The 21458-nt window shown below is 42.1% G+C and overlaps 1 protein-coding gene across 1 annotated transcript in view; it reads right to left on the bottom strand.

The window, feature by feature from the left end:
* The window catches only part of rsrc1 (arginine/serine-rich coiled-coil 1), a 108389-nt gene that overhangs the window by 19445 nt on the left and 67486 nt on the right, over window positions 1-21458 (bottom strand). The window contains exon 7 of the mRNA XM_075474406.1: window positions 1603-1674. Within this exon, the coding sequence (XP_075330521.1) occupies window positions 1603-1674 (72 nt within the window). The remainder of the gene's footprint in view (window positions 1-1602; window positions 1675-21458) is intronic.

The following is a 21458-nucleotide window of genomic DNA, read 5'->3' as shown; positions in this document are numbered from 1 at the left end:
TAGGCAAGGACGAGCCATTGGAGCCACCTCATCGTACTTCTCTGAACTCAAAGAACCATACTGCGAACAAAGCACTGTTTTTTTTCACGTACAGAATGAGGAGTTGCGGTAAGGGAAGATTGGGCGTTGAGCAAAAGGGGAGAAAGAATGAACCGATTCCAAAAAGAAGCAATGCTTTGGCGTGAACTTCACTTATGAGAACTGTTTGACTTGGAACCTTAATCTGTTGCCCTGAGCGAGGCACTTAGTCACCGCTTTGGCAATGCTTCCACACGAAGACGAAAGAAGAAAAAGTGAGAAAGTTGCAGAGAGCCGAGGAGAGGCGCAAACACGGTTGATGAGGACAAATGGAAGTAAGAAGAAAGAGAACACATGAGACAAAACAAAAAAAAAACAGGAGAGGAGGGAAGAGACAGAATACTGCAACCAAGAAGGATGAATAATATCAACATTATTGGCAAAGTGGTTGGGGAAAAAAGACAAAAACAAGCAAGCGTAAAACAAGGAGAAAGAGGGAATCAATTCTTCCGAGAAGTGAGGGACTAAAACAAGAGTGCAGGGCTAATTAGTTTCTGATGGCTGCACTTTCATTTGGCTAAAAAGGTCAGCTAACTTTAAAGGTCACACGGCCTCATATCGTCCATGCAAACGCAAAAAAAAAAATGACACAATGAAAGAAGCCGAGTCCAGCGGTGTAATAACACACGCACTTGGAATAAAATGATATCACTGCGCATGGCTGTGTGTGCATGCACATCAACACACGGCGTGGTGATAACAGCGCATTAGATATTCTCATTTATATCGTGCTCTGGTCAGTGAGGGACCCAGGTCATTATTCTATCTAAGGACTTTTATTACTGTTAGCATATCCACAGCAAATTACTCTTGACTTTATTTGAATGTGCATCAAGATAATCTTTGAGAGAGTGTGTGTGTGTGTGCATTTAATGGTAGTAAAGGAGTTGTGCTGAATTTATTGCCTGCAATGCTAAGCACATTTCCACCTTTCTGCCTGCATTTTTATGTAGATTACAGCTTTCTTAATAAAAACTACAGAGCGTAATCAGCATCTCTGAGTCGATGGCTTTCAAAGTATATATGAAATGTGAAGGTGGAATTGTTGTGTTCAAGTCATGGAGTGTTATTATAAACAGATTAGATCCGCAGAGCATGTAGCAATTTACCTGATATAAGAAAATGAAGCGTATTTCGGGTTTTTGCTCTTCATTCAGTTATAGCTGTTGGTTCATATACAAGACACGGGAGCTTTATAAGATTTGCCCGTAATAAATTCACCCTTATCCACTCAACTGATGTCTGACAATCGTGGAAAACAGAAGGAGTGCTGCCATGTCTTTTCGCTCACTTTTCTTCAGTATTTTAAGTTTTCATCCGTGAAAGTAAATTACCGAGGACTTACTGATGGAAAACAAAGCCACCATGACTTAATTCTCTTTGTCTCGTGTCAACAAATATTGCTGTTAGTTTCATAGGCTGTAAGCCTTTTTTTTTCTACATTGTGTATTGGATCGTTTTTATGCCAGTGTTTACGTATTGGACACATATCAGAGCCACATGCATACAATAACAATCTCTTACCGTCCTCCAGCTTTTTTCGGGCCTCCTCCTCTCTCTTGGCTACTTTGGCCTTCAGAACTTCATCCGTCTTAGCTGGAAAAGACAAACAGCAGAAAGCCGAGTTAGGAGCAAAGCAAATCCTCAGTGAGCTCTCATTATTCCACCTATTATAGCAAACATTACGAGTATTGTAAGGATCAATTTAGGTGCTAAGGAATTATTTGCCATTTTTCAAATAACAATTGATGCAACGCGACTGTAAAGCATTGCTAAATAAACGATTGAACCCTTTTTTTCCAAGCTGAATTTATATCAATTTCATTTGAACTGTTTATCAGAACTGTTTTGCACTTTTCGAAACAAAATTTTGTGTTCATCAGAGAGAATAAAGAAAACGATCAGAGGACCCATCGGTACATAAAAAGTACAGATCAACAAGCACATAAACGATGCAGCCTTCTCCTCTCCCAACCAGGCGGCACCCTTCGCTGCTTCCCCTTCATACCTCTGTAAAATCAGCGTTTCTCCCTGAGAGGTGTTTATCGTCTCGGCATAATGAAAAGCTTAAGAGAAAGTGAGGCGGCGGGAGTAAACACTCGTCGGGGCATTTTGAGCATGTCTCATCATGAACCGTGTTGTTTCGGCTTCCTTTTCCTCAACCTTTCTCCCCGAATAATCAAGATGTTAAGCCACATTAAAAAATATAATGCCGTGTATGGCAGGACTATCAATACTGCCTCTAAATTAATTACATTTCCGTTGCGGCGCATCATTTATTTTGCAACATTAGGGCCTCGGTGGAGTCATTCCCCTTTATTGCTATCTCACTTGGTTGATGAGTGAGCTATGTAAAATTGAGTCTCCAATATCATTACACTTAATGAGTTTAAACTTTGAGAAAAAAACAGGAGAACTGAAACTGAAGAGAGTGAGCGGACGAGTAAGGAGGGGGAGGACGGCGAATGGGAGCTTTGCACTTTTTTGGTTAATACAATATAAGAGTGGGTGTAAGTGTTTGTGAGTGCTTACAGCCTGTTTGTGTAAGGGCACAGCTGCGGGTGTCCAAATGGGGTTTATTGCACCACTCATGGCGTCTATGTACACATGTGTACGCTGCTTGTTGACTGTCTGCTTGTGTGTTAGACATTTGTGTTTGCAAGTATGAGAGTGTGTGTGTGTTTAGATGCAAGGGACCATAGGTTGTGCGAGTCTTTCTGTGGCTGCACTACTGTTTTTGTTCAGTAATTGGCACAGACAAAAAGCCTCTCACACTGCTAATACGGCGGGTTAAGAATGTAGGTTCCGCATCTTTACTCACAATGACTCTATATGGATGACTGAGCAAGGGAGTGTGTGTGTGTGTGTGTGTGTGTGTGTGCGTGTGTGTCTGGGAGCAGGCCGAACCAAATCAACAGCCACTGATTCATTTCTCTTAGCCAGCACCATCATTATCTGATACGTTTGTCCACATAAAAAGCACCAAAGCCAAACCATGGTCTGCACCGTCCTGCATGTCTTACAAACGTGAGTTTTCCCTGTCGCAGACACCTGTGCGTGTACCCTTGTTTTCCTGCGCGTGTGAGTGAACTCATGTGTTTTCTTTAGTTCACTCTTTGCTCGGGGCAACCGAGACGCAGGTAAGAGACAGAGAGTCAGATTGGAGGCGTGATGGAGCGGGAGAGAGACGGGAAGAAAAAGGAGGGAAAAAGAAGATAGGCAGATAAACGGGGGCCATGTAAGATATAGGAACAGCTAAGACGGCTAGGGGGAGACAAACGAGCCGAAATAAGCAAAAATATTACCCGCGTGCACACAAACAACAGGATTGATTTGTCGTCTCTTTTTCTTTGCATGTTTATCCTCCAACTCTATCCCTTCATCCCTCCCCCAACAGGTTCTCGCATCCTCTCGCTTGCTTCTTTCCTTCTGTTTTGCCCTATCCCACCCCTCCACGTTTTTAATGCCTTCTCTTCCTTCTCTTGCTCATCTCTCCAGTACACCGTGCCTGGGGGCGATAGCAGCAAATCAAACTGTTTATCCATCTCTCATCAGTGCACTGCCTCACGGGGATCCTGCCCCCTCAAAACAATGAAAGTAGGCCTGAGCGCTGAGCCAGGGATATGATTTAATTACATCAATAAGGAGCTCTGCTTTTCTCTTTTTAAAAAAAAAAATACAACTAACTCAAAAAAACAAAAACAAAAAAACAACATTAAGGCAACACACTTTGCTGTACTATCATAAAAAGCCTGTTGACACTGTAGCTGCAAAAAGCATATGGAAAGAATCAGCAACTGTACCCATAGAGGCATGTCTGGTAGTGGAGGCCGCTTATTGGAAGTTTATTTCTTGGCAACTTAGTGGCTCCAGTTCATTGTAGGATAATTCTGTGATGGACTTTTATTAAAGCGGGTAATAAACGGCCGGGTGTTTGGGAGAGGAGAGGCCGTTCACTTCATTTAGACTTCGTTCAGTCTTGGCTGCAGGGGCGGAGGGGAAGAGGAGGGATGGCAGCCGTAAGGGGCGGAGAGCGTCAGTGAAATCGCATTGTGATTATGAGTGTAATTGCAGCTCAGGGGCCCAGGGGCCATGTAGCTCTGATGGCGCTGGAAGATGTTTTATGCGCAGCAACAGAGAGGTGGAAAGTGAGAATGAGAGAAAGAGCGAGAGTGGGAGGTAGAGGCAGGCTGCCAGGATGGATCTTTCTTTTTTTCTTCCAGAATCTTTTCTACCACTTCTCCCCTCCCTTCTTCTCCTCTTCCACCAACGTTTTCCTTCGCTGTCTTCTTCTCTCGTGTTCCCTTTATTCCTCGTCTCTTTTCTCTTCCATCCTCCTCCCTTGGCAGGATTAGCTGGGTCTCGTTAGAGGGGAAATGTAATAATGCTCCCACCAGGTGGAATCGGGCCCGCTCCATTATCAGCCGGGAGATGGATGGGCCGTGTAGGGCCGGCGGGGGCCAAGCGTGCACGCAATTTAGATTCAATAAACTGGCAAAGCAAGACCCCCAATCTGATTTATCTCTTACACGCCGCCAATGCTTGCTGCTACGATGCTGATTCCCTATTACCGCTCAGAGAAGGACTATTCATTGGATGTAAGGCGCGGCAGTCAGAGAGGCTTGTCGGGCCCCCGGGATGGCAGCAAAACAGATACAGCAGAGGGTTAATACGTTTACACACAGATAAGCAATTAAATCTAAGGCTGAGGTGAGTTATAGAGTTATTAAGGAGGGATCGGGGGGGTGGGGAGAGGCGGTTAGTCAACGCTAAAGTGCGGCAGCTCAGGCTTTAAGGCCGGGTTCAGTAAGTGAGCATTAGAAGTGAGAAAGGCTAGAATATTATAGAGTTTGTGAGGTGAAGGAACAACAAAAGAGCAGTCGTCTGCCCACGTTGCTCAATAAAAGCAATGCAGAGTTCAGCACAACAGTTCAACACAAGAGTTATCCACTTAATCAAAGAATTTGTGCAAGTTTATGAGTAAGTTCACGTCTTCATGTTTCAATGTAAGCATACTCAAATCCATTGTACATCTTGCATTAACTATGAAATAAAACAAAAATTGCATTTGATTGTTTAGACACACGTGCAGCCGCAGTGATGTTAGCAGTGTTGGAAGAAGTGGGTGTCATTCTGTCCAGCTGCCCATCAAAGTGAATCTGAATGTCAGCAGGAGAGGAGGCGTGATAAATCAGCCTCACACCCTACGACAAACAGAATATTAGAGGCAGCGCAGCACCATTGGAAAACTGTCCCCTCCAATCAGCTGAGCACTTTACAGTGAAGCTCGGCAGCCGGGCCCCAACCAACACCGAATCCCAGAGAGACAGACAGACGGGGTGGAAGACAGGCAGACAGACAGACAGACTTGTGCACAAAGTGAAGAATAACAGTTCTGACAGCAAGAAAGACAAGACAAAGAAACACAAGAAAAGAATAAGGCTGTTGGACAGACAGACAGACACGCTAACTGACATATGACAGGTGTGACAGGCAGGAGGACAAGACGGACAGACGAGTGGAGAGACAGGCTAAAAATTGGTAGGAGGAAGTATTTTTTGAAAAACTGCGAAAGATAGACTGTACACTCGAATCTACTCTGTTAAAGAATGGAAGGCACTTGAAATGAACCACAAAACATTTTGGAAAATAAAACAACAAACAAAGATTGGATTTTAATTTGCTGCTAAATGTGATGCAAAGTTACAGCACCATGTGAAATCAAAAACCTATATTTCAGATTCTTTCGCTCGTCCTGCATGGTTCAAAGAAGGCTAAAAAAAAAAAAAGATTCTTTCAGACAAATCTGCTTCAGTTTAAAACCAATGAAGGTTTCAAGAGAACAACTGAAACTTAAACCAAAATAATTCATGCAATTCTATCACAATATTGCAAAGAATATTCTTTCCAAAATTGCAATCGGCATAGGCAAAGATCAGCCCAACAGCATTGACTGAAGTTGAACCCCAAAGCCTGTAAAGGTTGTATTACTTCTAATGAGAAGGGGGGGAGAAAAACCCACTTTGTTTTAACATCTTTACGTCAGCTGAGATAAAACCTTTGTGTCTGTGGGACTTATGTGATCACACAGGATAAACTACAGCGGCCGTAGAGGTCAAATAGATCAAGAGAGGAAGCAATGTCTCGAGGAGCCACTGGGTGGTGCAGTACAAACCAAACACAAGCTGGAAGCTGTAGTCGAGCCTTACTTTTTCCGAGTATGAGCATGTTCAGATGCAGGTGCCTGTGGGTCCGTGCAGGACTCTATCAAAACCAGCTCACTTTGATCTTCTGACTATTAAGTATAACTTGACATGGGACATCGTGATTAAATAGGCAGACATGATGAGATACATGAAGTAATCTAAATGTTAAGCGCGTGATTCCACAAAGCCATTCAAGGGGAAGCATATAGCACAGTAGTAGATGATTAACTGCATTGTGCGACTTGTGTTGGGCCTGATAAAAAAAAAATAAAAATATCCTGACATAAGAAAGAAAGCAAAGACATGAAATTGTAATCAGTTCACAAAAGTATGAGCATTCTTTGTCATTCTCAGATAATCCCTCCAGTAGACAGCTGTCTGGCAGGAAACTTGAACTTGAATGAGCCATTTCACAGTCTTATACTGTCATCAAGCTTATGAAATGTTCACAAACTAAACAATTATAGAGTGAGATCTTACAAAATCAATCAATTATTACTTTGGAATCGGCAGTAAGTGGAATCTTTTCTTCGTTTTGTTTTTCATAATTATATTATGAAGTGGATGGGGGGGCATCAATTAGGTCCTCTCTTGTTGAGCTGTAACGGATGCTTCAGAGGAGTCGGATCAAGAGCTGAACGCTGCCACTGAGTTGCAACACCGACACGCTGATCTCTGCACTATCCAGATGGAGGGACACACTGAATGTTCATCTCAATATGCGAAGAAATGACTCTGTCCTCAGCTTGAGACAACATCCAAGACGACAGAGCTTTGCTCATGCAGGCAGTTGTTCTGTGCATCATAAAACAACTCCATATCTCTAGACACCTGGGCTCCATGTTTGCCTTTTCCTGCCAGTGACCATGCTGAGATTGCATCAGACTCAAAGAGGGGAGGACTTGAGTAGTGATACTGAATACCTAAAGGAAGACTCTTGAAAGTAAAGTTTACAGGGAAAAAAAAAAAAAAAAAAGAAGCAGCTAGAACTATGATGTAAACTCAAAAGCCATCCCATAGCGACTGGGACTTAAATAAAATTCCCCTCTAATGTATATTTCTGCAGATAAAATTGTCTCAAAACCTATTTGCTTGACTGAAATTAGTTATCCTAATTCCCCCTCTCACACTGCAACCCTTTGCCTACTCAAATTCAACCATGAACAGGGAAGCACTTAAGAGCTGAAATTAATATTTGAAAAAGAAAAATACATACAAACAACAATCTTCAGATCGGCCTAATCTTGTCAGCAAATGTTTCAAGTTACAAATACCAAAGAAAAAGCTTTGGCTTCTCAACTGTTTGGGCTAATTCAGGTTGATTTATCATGCTCTGGAAGAAACATTTGTCACCATGTTCTTGCAAAATGATTGCGACATTGCTCTAGTACGACTATGTGAAACAACTAAACTACAAACTTCGTTGCTGACTGGTCTTGACTAAAAGGTGACAAGTCAGTAACTTTCAAGGATATAAACGAACCTGAAAGATTCAAAGTTTTCCCACACCAAGCAAAACATCATAAATCCATAATGAATGACAGTGAATAATAAGGACGACCAGTGCTCACCAACCCCTCTCCACATCAGTGTGGAACCTGGTGTCACGCTGGAGGTCTGAGCTTGAAAACACTTGCGAGTAAACAGCAACTTAAGCAGCAGGGTCCTCCTTCCTCATGCATGCGTGCGGCTTGGACCAAGCAGCCCATCATGGCCTGTAGACCCAAGTGCTGAAAATGTTTCCCATGAATCTTCACCTGCACCCCTGAGCAGAGAGGCCCTGGACCCTGGGCCAGAGAGGAAAATGGCTGAAAACCCGGTGAGGATATGAGGCCTCCAGCAGTACAGGAGACTGGAGGACGGTTACTCTAAGGACCACGCACTGCCACGAGCTTTGTGGACACATAAACAACTCACACAGATGTCTACACAGTAATGTAGGTTGCAAAAAATACCTCCCATACAAAGGCATGACACACAACCCTTAGAGGGGAAAAGCTTTAAAAAAAAAAAAAAAAAAAGAAGAAGCCTCTATAACGTACTAACCAGGTCACGCAAAGTTCAACCTTGAACCCTCAGTATGGAGATATCGTAGTAAAATGCAGATGTTTCGGGGCTTCCAGTACATTTTTAAACGTTTCATCGCTATGTGTGCCCGTTAGCTGTAAAATTACAGTTATTCTATTGGTTTGGTAGGAGGGTGGACGTGCCTCTTAGATTAACACAAAAGTTCTGTAACAAAAACTTCTAACATCAGCGGATCTATGCCTGACAAAGGTCTTGAGAGGGCAATCAGACCAAATCCATAATGCAAGGATCACACGGTAAAATATTAAGCATCCTGGGGCCTCTGTATGACATCTCACCCTCAGCTTCAACCCTAACACATCTCTACATACCATAGTTTCCTCCTTACGCCTCTCTAACTCTTCTTTAATCTCCTTTATGTCCTCCACTCTACTCATTTATCCACCTACTAACCTCGTTCCCTTTAAAAACTCTCCTGCTCCTTCCAAACTTTGCTATGTTTTAACTATTGAACAGGTTTGTGCAATCATTACATCCTCTAAAGCTGCTACAGTGCTTGCAGGTTTCTAAAACAAGTGTTTACAGTGGGGAGTTGAAAAAAAAACGCAGGTTTTTATAAAGGGTGTAAAGTCAGCATCTTTGATATTTCAGTGTGTTCTTTCTTGTTGAAATGGTTGGAAAGAGGAGGCACACGACCGATGCCAGTTTGTTTGCAATAAACTGTTGAAAAATGCCCCGAGACATTGATTTAGAGTCCATTTCTTTCGAGAGGAAAGTTTGGTTTCCACTTTGTTCTTGGTGAAAATATCAATCTTGTTATCTAAAAGAAGACTGATGGACAGTCAAGACCCCACAGCGGGTCATTTATGGACCTTTCACAGTACCGCTGCTGCAACAAAACACTGCCACTGAACCTGGGATCCGTCGGCTCTTGCTCTTATCTCTCTCCCTCTTTTGACTAACTGGATTCTTTTTTTATAAATAAGTGAACAGTAAGTAGGAGCTGTTTTGTTCCTGATGGTCCAAACGTACACAGAGATGTTCCATCAAGTCCCACCAAATAATTGTTATGTACAGGAACTGGATTAATGTTCACTGTCAAAGTGGATGCATTACCACTACAGATAAGAAGAATTTGCCATTATTTTACTTACTGAGGGATAAAGGACTACAATACAAACAAAAACACGCAGGGAGAACAACAACAGCCAAAGAGACAATAATGAATCAAGGTCTTTGTGGTCTTCATAAAGTATACGATACTATGTACATACATAAAATAATGCAATCCAAAATCGTTGTAACCTGGACTCAAGTAAAACTATAAGTAGAGTTGACAGACTTCTCATTTGCAGTTACTGACCAACAAACAAATGCTAACCTGATTTGTCACATATGAAAATATTAGTTGTTTTTTTTTTACCAATGATTTCATTGAAATCTTACATGTTGTTAAGATCTTTGAAAAAATTCTGTTTGTTTTCAGCCCATGTGGATTATTCCTAATGATCACTTTTTTTGTCAAATTATTCCAGAATGCTAAAAAAAAGTGCTCGTTTGCAGCCAGAAAAGTTGAACAAAAGCCATGGCCGCATTCTGAGAAATTAGGATGAGTAGTTTGCATTGCACTGTTGGTGCAAAAAAATATGCTTGCCTTGTTAGTGTGTGCGTGTTTTCTATCTGTTCATTTATTCCAGTATGAATGCACTTGAGCATGCTGTTGAATGGTGGAGAATAGGCTTTGGTTTCCCTGCTGAAAGCCTGTTGGATGCCATTGTAATGGCACACCACTGAGTGTGTGTCTCATGTGTGTAGCCGAGACGGCGGTGGTTGCAAAGAGGGTAAATGGGACTAAATCTATCAGGACCCCCACACATGAAAGGTAAACTGGAGCCGCTAATCGCGGCGCTGACACAAGGAGGTTCAAAAGGGCGGCCACTTAGAAAAGAAAGGCAGGAGAGCCGAGACCCTGGCAGCGGCAGTGGGGCCGAGCACAACTGACCACATTACAGGAACAAACACACACTGCAGAATAGCCACACAAACTTGGTGGTCTCGGCTAAAGTCGGTCCCACCCTTTTGGTGTGGACATCATGAATAATGCGGTGACTGTGTGCGCTGTGTGCGTGTCATACTCAGAAAATCTGTATAATTATTTAATTTCATGTTAGAATCCCTGATGAGATGCAATGTAACCCTGCCAGAAATCTAGCTGAATAAAGCGTGTCACCTATTTTCTTTCTTAATAAAAAAAATGAAGTGATTTTAATCCTAAATGGAAATAAAAAAGTTTTTAAAAAATGGACTCTAAAATGACAAGGTGACTAATAATGGCCTGATAAGATTCAGCAGACCATCAGACAAAAATGAAAGAAAACAAGTTCAGGTACATGTTTTACCATTACAGCTAAGACGTGAGCTAATAATACATGATGAATGAAATCCCAAAGAAGGAACATGCATGCGTGTACGGTGTGTGTGTGTCTGTGTGTGTGTGTGTTAAGGGTGGGTTGGGGTCTTTTTTTTTTGGGGGGGGGGGGGGGGGGCTACAGGAGGAGAGGGCGCTTGAGAGACAGAACAGAAGAGATTGGACAAATGAAAGCCCTTGTTGAACTGTTGTGTACTCCCTTCTCTCTTCCCTCTTTCTCATCTCTTAATGCTTATTTTCATCACTTTGCCTAAAATATTGATAATCAATTAGCGCTACGTCTGTTTTGCCACAGAATCTGTGTCACGGTCTATCACTCTGTCAGAGCCAATTCGCCACTCATTCAAAGTTCATTTTTCCTTGGCGGCTCTGTGCCTTTGGAGGAGTCATTACGCGGGGAACATAGCCCGGGGTGCAATCACCTATTCTCTTTCATTACTGGGGAGATGGAGAAGGTGAGAGAGATTATTAGAACTTTGGAATGATCACAAAGCTTCACGCCGCCTGTCAGATCCCCCCTACGTGTAATTCATCTGGCCTCACTGCTCCCCCCCCTCCCTCTCCCCCTCCTCCTCCCTTCCCCTCTTACTCATCCCTCTATCCCTCCTCCCCCAGCCTCAGCCAGGGGTTTGGCCACAGACATTATTCATGAACATCTGCAGCGCGCTGAATATTCCACAGCCTCTGCCGTGATGAAAAGGGAGCTGCCCCTTTGACTCGAAAATTAACATGCCGGCACAGAGATTATGGACGCGTTGATTCATTCCGAGCCGAGCTGGGCCACGCTGAGACCGGCCCGAGCTGATGGTTTAGGCTGGGCGCAGCGCGACAAACTAAATGGATTTGGGTGAAGCGTTTGCTCTTTGTAATGGTGAGATGTCTGTTTCAGTGGGTAACAACGGACACAACCGAGATATTGAAATGACTATTTCACTTCAAAGTATTACAAAAAATGATCATGGTGTAGGGGCACAAACACAGACTTACAAGTCAACAGTTATTTGCCTCCAAATGGCAAATATCAATTGCATTTGATATTTCAAAGTATGGCGGCAAAACATTACAAATTTGCCAAAAAGGTTTAGAGGACAAAGCGACGGTTTCAAATACTTTCTCCGAGCAACAGTCCAAAAAAAACTAGCCACTTTAATATCAGGTTTGCCCAGACAAGACTCAAGAAGTTGGAAATATTGTTTATTTTTGCTTATACCTTTTGCTGAAAAGGTGCCAAATGGCTGTATGATCATCAAAATAGGTAAAAATCCAATTAATGGAATAACAGCTGCAGCTCCATTTCAAAGGCCGGTGGTAAGGCTGGGTCAAAAGCACAGAAGCTCCCCGGTACCTTGTGGCACCATCTCACCTCTGTGTATCTCATTCTTTGGCTCTCCCCTGGGTGTCTCTACATAAAAGCTCAGTCAGAGAATGGAGACTCTTCCTCTCTCACACCAGAAGCAGCACTGCAGGAGACATACCAAGCATCCTCCCTCTCTCTCATGTCTGTGCCCCTTTTAGACACCCAGTGGCGCAGCTCTTGGTTTTTGTGACAGTGACATGGCTTTTAGAGAAATATTAGTGGATTTATAAGAAAGGAAAACTCATCAGCACAAAAACCATGTGATCAGACACGCCATACACCGAGTCTCGATGCATTGGCAAGATGTGCTTGAATCACCTTTTGGAGGTTAAGCATCTGTAATTTAAGCTTTCAATATTTTGAAAAAAGACCAAACAAAGATAGCTGACATTAAAAAAAAAAAAAAAAACCCAGCACTGCATTCTGTTTCACCAGATCTCATCTTGTGTTGTAAATCCACTGCACCACTTGCCTTCTTCGCAAACTTTTTGGCATCCATAAATACAGAAATAATCAGCATCAACTGATTGTTTTACAGAAACGGTCAGTTGTTTTACAACATCGGTAAACAAAAAGAATACGTCCACAACCATCAGCATGGCGAGTAGCCGTGTCATCTGATGCACGGGTGAGTGTGCATCACCCACCAACTCTGCCTTGCTTTGGCAAATTGCTGCCGTCTGTCTGTTTGATATAGAGGTTAAACAAAAAAACCACAAAGCCAAATCTCAAGAATTTTGGTTGGAACAAGAGAGTTGGAACACAGTTAAAGGAAACAACTATTCAATTTTAATTGAATAGTTAAATTTCGGCATCAGTTTAATTTAAGTTTGCAACCTCTGGCCTTGGCGGAGTATGAGCACTCTGAGGCTTGATTTTTCAATTGAGCACATTCAAAGTTCAAAGGAAGCTATTGTTAAAAAGACAAGTTGTTGTTGTTTTTTTTAAAATTTAGACAGTTTTTCTATTTATGCATGATTCCTTGACGTGATGCAAAAATGAGTAAACTTAAACTGACAGTGAAGGCTATTAACGTACAATTCCTTAAAAACTCATATCTGACAGCAGCAGCCTGTCAAAAGATGTGAAAAATTTGCAAAAATATAAGTAAAACAAACAAAACCGACATCAAAACTTTTTGTTCAAGGATGAAAACCCTCATGTTCTGCAGTCCGTGTACCTCATGCTGGCTGTAAACATGTTCCAACCACAAACAGAAGGTCTACATCAGAATAATTTGAGCAAAATACACAACAAAGACAGAGAGAAAGAAGAAGAAGAAAAGAAGAAAAAAAATCACCAAACAGTAAAGAGAGAAAGAGAAAATACACTTTAAATGCCTCTGGAAAAAAAAAAGAGCAGTTGGAGGGTTCTGACACAGGCTGGAGCGGGACTTTGCGATGCCTCTTGTTGATTGTAAATGGCAGAGCAAGTTTACTCTGGCAGCTGGAGCCAAAATGGAGTCTGACAGCTTTGTCAGGGAGTTTGAGCGGCTCAGTGGCAGGGCAGGAATCGGGATGAGTCCATCCCTTTCATCTCCAAATCACCGGCGTACGCTCATGAAACCTCTATGGGAAAAGAAAAAAAAAAAAGAGGGGAGGAGGAAGAAAACCAGCCTGGCATAGTTTGGGGATGACAAGTGATTTTTTTTCTCCCAAAACACTTGTCAAAATACAACACAGGAGCAGAGAATGAGAAAAATGGCAGACCAAAGTCTGAAAGAGCTGGATACAGAACAAACATGTCAGGAGATGTTAGCGCTCTACGAAAGAAAAAAAAAAACAACAAAACTCAAACAATATTAATAATCCCAGCACTCATTCATAGCTTTTCACTCTCCGCCTCCATTTTTCCTCGTAAATTATTCCATAACATCACTGCTTTACATCCCACTCAAGATCGTGACCTCTGAATTTCCAAACTGCAAACGCTTTATTACCCGGACCAACTTTTCAAGATTTGAGGCTCGTTTCTTTCAAAACTGACCTAAAAATTTGAATACAGTCAGCAACTGGAAGTATACTCGAGGCCTATTTTCTTTCCGTCTTTTTTTAGCTTTATAAACAGCGTTCTATACCAAACTCTTCAGCTGAGAAACGTGGAGAACGCTCTATAGAGTGTGTTTGAGAGCTGGGATTGACAGAATAAAGGAAGTCTTACGACCACCGCTTTGTACCGTAACACTCCCCATAGCTTTATCCCTCTGATCCCTTCTACCTCTATCTGCCTGCTTCATTTTTTTCTTCTTTTTCAATTTGCAGGATTTGTTTCTGGACCTGACAGTGAGGAGGATGAGGTATAAAAATTCATCTTTATCCCTGTTTTGTTGCATTTCCGCCTCCTTGACAATGCATGTCAGTAATTAGCTGGCCAGTTTGGATCCAGGCTTTTCGATGGTTGCCTCCGTTTGCCAACTTCTGCCTTTTGTTCTTGTCATACAATGCCGCCCACTCGCCCTTGGTGTCTGTGTTCCCTCTGCCTCACACCCACACAGGGCGTTACACAATCCACCCAAATGTGCTTCGCTTTAAAACCCCATTACTTAGCCCCTGTTGTTTTGTTCAACACAATTAAAAGAACAGACCATTCATGAGAACTGAGAGGGCCTAACACTGCCCCGTCTCCCTTTTCTGCTTCACTCTCTCTTCTTCTGCTGTTCAGAGTTGGCCGGGGAGTTACTGTGAGCAGGCCAGCTTAGTTCCCCTAATTCCCTGGGTTTTGTTTGCATATAGGCTTAGTTTGGTTCCATTTGAAACAACTCAATGCCATGCCTCAACCCCTGGCTAAAAACAGACCAGTGAGCAACTTTAAAGATTGGCCAGCCAAATGGAAACAGTGAAGTCCACACACACACACACACACACACACACACACACACAAACACACACACACACATATCTGAAGAACTGAACAAGGTTAAAGGGCAGTGGCATCTAAGTACTGACACACTTCAAAAGGGTGAAAAAGGCTTTTTCAGTAATGACAACTTAGTGAGACTTGGCAAAAGGTCTGGTGGTAATTTCAGGTTGTAGCCCTCCACACAAGTGTGTTCGCCCTGCAGGATGGGCCGAGTTCAAAGGGAAGCCAGGTAAATGAGAGAGGAGGCTGCTGGTCAGTCAGAACCACGTGCTCACCATAAAAAGGGGACAAGAGTCTAATCTAATGTGTTGTAGGAGTTAAAGAAGTATCCCTAGTGTGTAAAATAAATCTAAATCTAATGTGATTTGCATGCGGATATAGAATGATTTCTTGCTTCTAAGAAATATTAAACATTTTGTGGCTGAAACTTTTGCAGTGTTGCAGTGTGGCAACTTTTATTTGAGATACTTAACTTCCCATCTCCGGGCTTAATGCCTGCACAAAACATGTGACTGGAAGGCGTCACCGTGTGCTTTAAGAAACGTGATGGACAGTTTGAAACTGTTTTCTGACAATTTGCAGTGAAGAAAAAGAAAGCCCTGAGGAGGTGAATAAATAATTTATGAAAAGGTACAGTTTCGAGCTGTATTGTTTTCAATGTAAACGTATAAACGGTCTCACAAACGATATCTATGAAAAAAATTGAAGGCCAAAAACTTCTAAAACACACAATATTTATCTCTGTAGCCCGTTAAAGTGTTTAACATTTATTCAGCACAAATCAAAGCAGTGTTTTTAATGTCAGGTTGTTATATTTTCAGTTAGCCAAAAAACCATCTGAGCCTGCGAGTGCCCAGGCACAGCAGACACAAGCAGGCCTGCATTGAATGAACGCAGACAGAACGGAGAGCAGGTCGACCCTGCCCACTAAATGAAAGGTGTGAGGATCTGGCATCTATCTCCAACTGGAACTGACTCTATAATTCACCCTGGACAAGACTTTTAAGAACAAACATGAATAATGGCTTTACACCGTGAAACTGCTTGTGTGTCTGTGTACGTTTTGCCTGACAAAGACACCGGCAAACCTCCAGCCTGTTTCTTTTGGCTGACAGCGGCAAAAAAAGGGAAATACAATGGTTTGAATATACTCAGTTTAGAGCTGCGAATAAATCTGACCTCTCATTAATAGTCATAATTAGACATTTGAGCCCTGTTTTCCCCTGTTGCATCACAGATCAGAACCAAGTTAATAAGCTCGACACCTCACAGATATCAGGACCACCGCTGTCTGTCCGACTGCCAAAATGAGATGTAGAGATGGACGAAGCGACATGGCTTTGCTGCAATTCTGCTCACTGGATCAGAGGTTTGTGTTGTGGTCGCGAATTTAAGGTTTTAACTTGTTTGTTGTGAGAACTGATCAGCACTTGAAGATCAGCGACAACACCAACAATAGCTCGTATTAATCATTTGACCATTTGCAATCAGGCCGCCCTGCTCAGGCTCAAACCACTTAATCATGTTAATTAATAAAACAACCCTTTCTTAGTGGGGTAATACCATATTCATAATTAATTAGATGAATTATGCATAAGAGATAGTATTGTTTCGGGGGAGATTTTAATCGTTGTTACTGTTCATTTTCTTAGTTTTCCAAACAGCACCAACTGCTGTAGGTTAAACGAGGAACGCAGAGTAAATGTTTATGGATGAAATTTGTGTTTTTCAGTCCATATAACTATTACGGCCTGTAAACAGGCAGACTTTCCGGCTTGTGCTCATATGTTCATGTAGCCCACTGTGTGAGCTGATATTGATCTTTCTTTAAAGCTCCTCTGATAATAAATTCCAGCCCCCCCTAAAACACCGTCAGAGAGGAGCACAAAATTGGCTTAAAACCACTAATTACATCAGTGCTGAAAGGAAATCATTGATCAACGGCATTATGGGAAATTAAACTGGCCCCCAAAACTGGATCAAAGTGAATGAAGTGGCTTAACAGGGTTTTACTGGGGCTCTGCAGACGGGGGACAGGATTATCACCCCTCGACACACACAAATGTGCACACACACCTCAACACAGTGATACACCAGCATGTTACAGGACTTACATTATGCAACATTGTCTTCTTCTTCTCTATATGTTTTCTAAGACTGGCATTGCTCATAGCTTCATACAAAACCTTCATGAAAACATGACTGTAATGCTAAACTAGCAATATCCTTTAAAAGGTCTGTTTGACTGGCTTCATCACAACAATTATTAGAAGAAAAAAAACGCTCTACGTAAAAGTAACTGTTTTAAAATCCAGGGCTGGCTTAGTGTGAGCAGACTTCACGTTCCAGACCTGTGGGGAGGTCCACTGGGATCATGAATAAAAGAAAGGGGCCCCTGCTGGTTCATCTGGCCATCTATTGGTGCCCCGAGACCAAAGTAACCTGTTTTCTCCGTCCCACCAGTCTCACCACTGGCCCCTCAGGGCTCCCTGCCTGCTGCTATGGGATCCCTTCAAGTGTAATTAACAGTTCCCAAGCTGCATTACACATACAAAAGAAAATTTGTGGTGCTTTTTAGAGACTGATTACGTTTACATGGCTTGAAATGTTTCAGATATTAGCTTGATTAAAACAATTACGTAACTTTGCTGTGTACGGAGGTTGTTATAACAATTACTTTTAGACCGCTTTTAAACACATTATCAAAGCATTTTGGATTCATGTCAGTGCTTTAATGAACAACCATGGCAGCAGAATGGCTCAAAGGTTTGTTTGAGAATTGAAAGAAAACAGGGATGTTGTGATGTAACAACACCTGAATCTGACCTGTTCAACAACTGTCACCCACCAATGGTCCCGGAGCCTTTAGGATTCTTGCCCAAACAGACTTTGGTGATGGCATAAGAACTGTTTGAAGTAAACTAGTCTAGAAAAAGTGACATCAAGTACAGACGTGCTCATATCTGTGGAAGATGGGCCGAAAACCCAGTAGTCCTTGTGAGCTTCAGGGTGCGCTTATTGTTCAAATGGAAACAAGGGTTCCTGCATTCATAAAGCATGCTATGGTGTTTGACCCGGGCACATGAAAACTGAAGGAAGCACTCGGATGGAAGCTGAAAAAGAGGCCCTGTGAGATTTTAAGCAGTTTGAAAAATGCCCAAATCATAAAATTAAGATTTCGTAATTTCATCAAATGTCAGAAGATTTCTCTTGCTATGACATTAGCTGGGTTTCTATTCATGATAGAGGCAAATGTGAAATGATCCTTTGAAAAGCTGGGAAAGAAGTTTCCATGACTGCTCTGAAGTGAGCAAACCACCAAAGGGTGGTGGTGGTGGTGGTAGAGGCAACATTCCTCATCCCAGATATCCACAAGAGTAAAAGGGAGAGAGCTCTTCTTGTGAGGAGAGCTCATTATCTCTGGGATGCTGGTTGTTCACGTAAGTTTGTTGTTTACCGGCTCAGTGAGCCACTCATTATAATCTTTGCCAGATCAGAAAAGTTCTTTCCGTGCCCCATAATGCCCATCAAGCCTTCTTCGAAACAGGCAAAAACCAACTGAAGCGCGGAGATACACATTCACATCTTCTACATAAGAATCAGCAATGGAACTTAAACTGGAGACACCTCAGTCTGAACATCAATCATAGAATTTCTAGAATTAGAAAACATTTGTCATTTAAAAGTGGGAGCACTGGATGCAATATGCATCACTGACGGTGTTTGAGCAACGCAGGCTTCAAACCTGCACCTCACACCAGTAACACTTCCCATATTGGACCAGTATTGGTCCAGACATCTATTTGAGGCTCCATTTGTCCACTTGACACTAACCAACACCCCGCTCTAACCAGTATAAAAAAAGCAATTAAAAAAAAGAACAATCTTCGGTTCAATAGTTCCCGCAGGTAGTTGTAAATGAACACCTTAAAACTCCACAGTGACAGAGAGCAGCCCTCACTAAGACACAGCAAGCAGCCACTTAGTACAAAGTTAACTACATCAACTCCACTTGTACTTATATTGTGCGCCAATCTACTTACACTGTCAAATCCAGGGCTTACATTACACAGAAATAAGCAGTGGATACAGGCAGAATGGGCTTACTGATGCATTGTTTTAACTGGGCTTTTCTGAGGGAATTTTCCAGCCTACTGTCATTGAGGACAAAAATAAAGTTGTTGTTGGCCTCCGTTTTGTTGAGATGGAGTTCAGGGGATTTAGGGGGTGTTAAGATGATTTGTAGGCCTTTTCTCTTATCACACCATCTAAAATGTGAGTGATTACACTGGTAATCATCTGCAAGCCCACACTGGCACAGTCTGTGCTTAAGAGATAAAGGGCAAGAGACAGAGTTAAGAATGGAGACACAGAGAGAGAGAGAGAGAGAGAGAGAGAGAGAGAGGAAAAGACATGTGAGGGAAACAGCAAAAAGACGGAAAGGAGGAAGAAGGTGGTAGATTAGAATGGCCATTCTCCCTCTCCTTCAGCTCCTCTGTCTCTCCATCTATCTCTCTTGCTATTCAGAGATTCATTTGTGCTTGGCCAAAACAAATAGCTGACACTGCCTCATCAAAGCTTTGGATTGGCAGCCTGGGCCAAGTGGGGCTGTTGACAAGCGAGGGCAGTGAAAGCAGAGGAGGAGAGGAAAGAGCAAGACAGAGGAAGAGACAACAGAGATCCCTGTTGTAATTCCCCGAACTGTAATCCACTGGGTTTAATGGTGTATGTGTGTGTGGGGATTATACATTTATCACCAGTGCTCATTCCTGCTCTCATACTGTTGTGAGTCTGTCAGAGTAGAAAAGCCAGCTTGTATAGAAGGCCCACAATGTCGGGCAGAGGGATTTAATCCATCGCTCTCTATCATATAACCGCATATCTTGGCCAATTCAGAATAACAACTAGCCTATTCACTCCAGCTGATCCCACCGATTAGCTCTGATCTGATGACAACCCCCCCCTCCCCCCCGCTGTACCACTTGTCAGATATCCGGACTTTTTCCTTAAAACTAAGATCTCCTTGTTACTCTATATCCATCACACTCTCACGACTCATCAGTTTCTCACCGTTAGTGACAATGTTCCAGCAGAACTAATCAAGTTCCCCGCAAGCCTGTTTAAATCCACACCTCTATCAAGTTAAGGTCAAAGGTCACGCACGGATTTTGTAAAACCCTGGCAGGTTTTACCACAGATGGGCCATTTGAAGGTTTATTACCATTAGAAACACGATTACACATTTAATTCCACACTGCAGTGAAACTAATCTCTGACAGAGATTGTTGTCTAGATCAGACACACGTCCCTCCCTTCTCTCATATGCACACACATTGGTGCTGGCAGCACAAAGCAGAGTTTAGTATTTTATATCAAGACATTTCTGCACACAGCAATGACAGGCACTGCCAGTCAGGTCAACCCACATCTGTCAAGTTTCCAAAGTACACCCTCTACTGGTGTGCGTCTCTACAGAGAACATTTTCAAAAACACAGAGCTTAACTTCCACTTAGGATGCATCATTAAGATCCTTTTAATCAGATACTGAAAAACATTAAAGTTGCCGAGTGGACTGAGCAGAGGTCGTACGTGAGTGTATCGCTACTTTTAAATACTGTAGATTAACTTCATTACTTTCAAGCTAATTAACAGTTTATTAGAGATGTGTCTTGCTAAACTTTATAAAGTCTAATAATCCTCTGATAAATCAAACCGTTATGAAGGGTACAATCTTCAGTCTTTGATTAAACTGTTGATTCAAGGGAGAAAGACAATGGCAAGACTTATCAGCATCAGAAAAATGTCCACCTAATATCTGAATACCAGATGCACCGTCTCTGTACAGTTAAATACAGTTTACACAAGTATTTATAATAATACTTGTACGTAATGAAGTTCATACATTTGTATGAGGTTGCTGTTCAACCGTGTTTGCTTTAACAGAGAGCAGTTGCTGCCATTTAGTCTACCCTCACTAAATTCAACAGGGCGAGCAAACCAATAAAACACATGTTGCAGCAGTCTGGATTAATAAAACAAACATTTATCTCACCAAAACTCTCCCACCCTCTTTGACTTGAATGCTTCTGGGCAGAAGGCCACTTAACATTGAAAACTTCAAGATACTGATATATCAACAGTAAAAGCCTTCGTCTGTGCCTGGCTGCAATGGTAAATTATGGGTGAGCAAAGTGATAAAGACAACGCGTTGAGACTGTTCCCAGAGTTAGCCTGAATACAGCAACGGCTGCCACACTGACAAAATAAACTCTTTAAAGTCACATATCTGTTATATAACCTTGTAACAAAGACGATATTTAATAATTTGCCTATAAACTGCTAGAAAGAAAAAAAAAAGAAAAAAAGAAACAACATTTCAGAGCCTGTAGCTTTCTCATCATAATGTAAAATGTTTCTTGCATTTAATAACCTTTATGCTCATCAGTCAATTCCTCTTCTGGACTTCCAGAATATTAATTCACTGTGTGGTCTGTATCTAAA

Source organism: Odontesthes bonariensis, chromosome 9 (genome assembly GCF_027942865.1).
Source record: "Odontesthes bonariensis isolate fOdoBon6 chromosome 9, fOdoBon6.hap1, whole genome shotgun sequence".
Taxonomy (NCBI): Eukaryota; Metazoa; Chordata; class Actinopteri; order Atheriniformes; family Atherinopsidae; genus Odontesthes; species Odontesthes bonariensis.
This window is presented reverse-complemented; position numbering and strand designations above follow the sequence as displayed.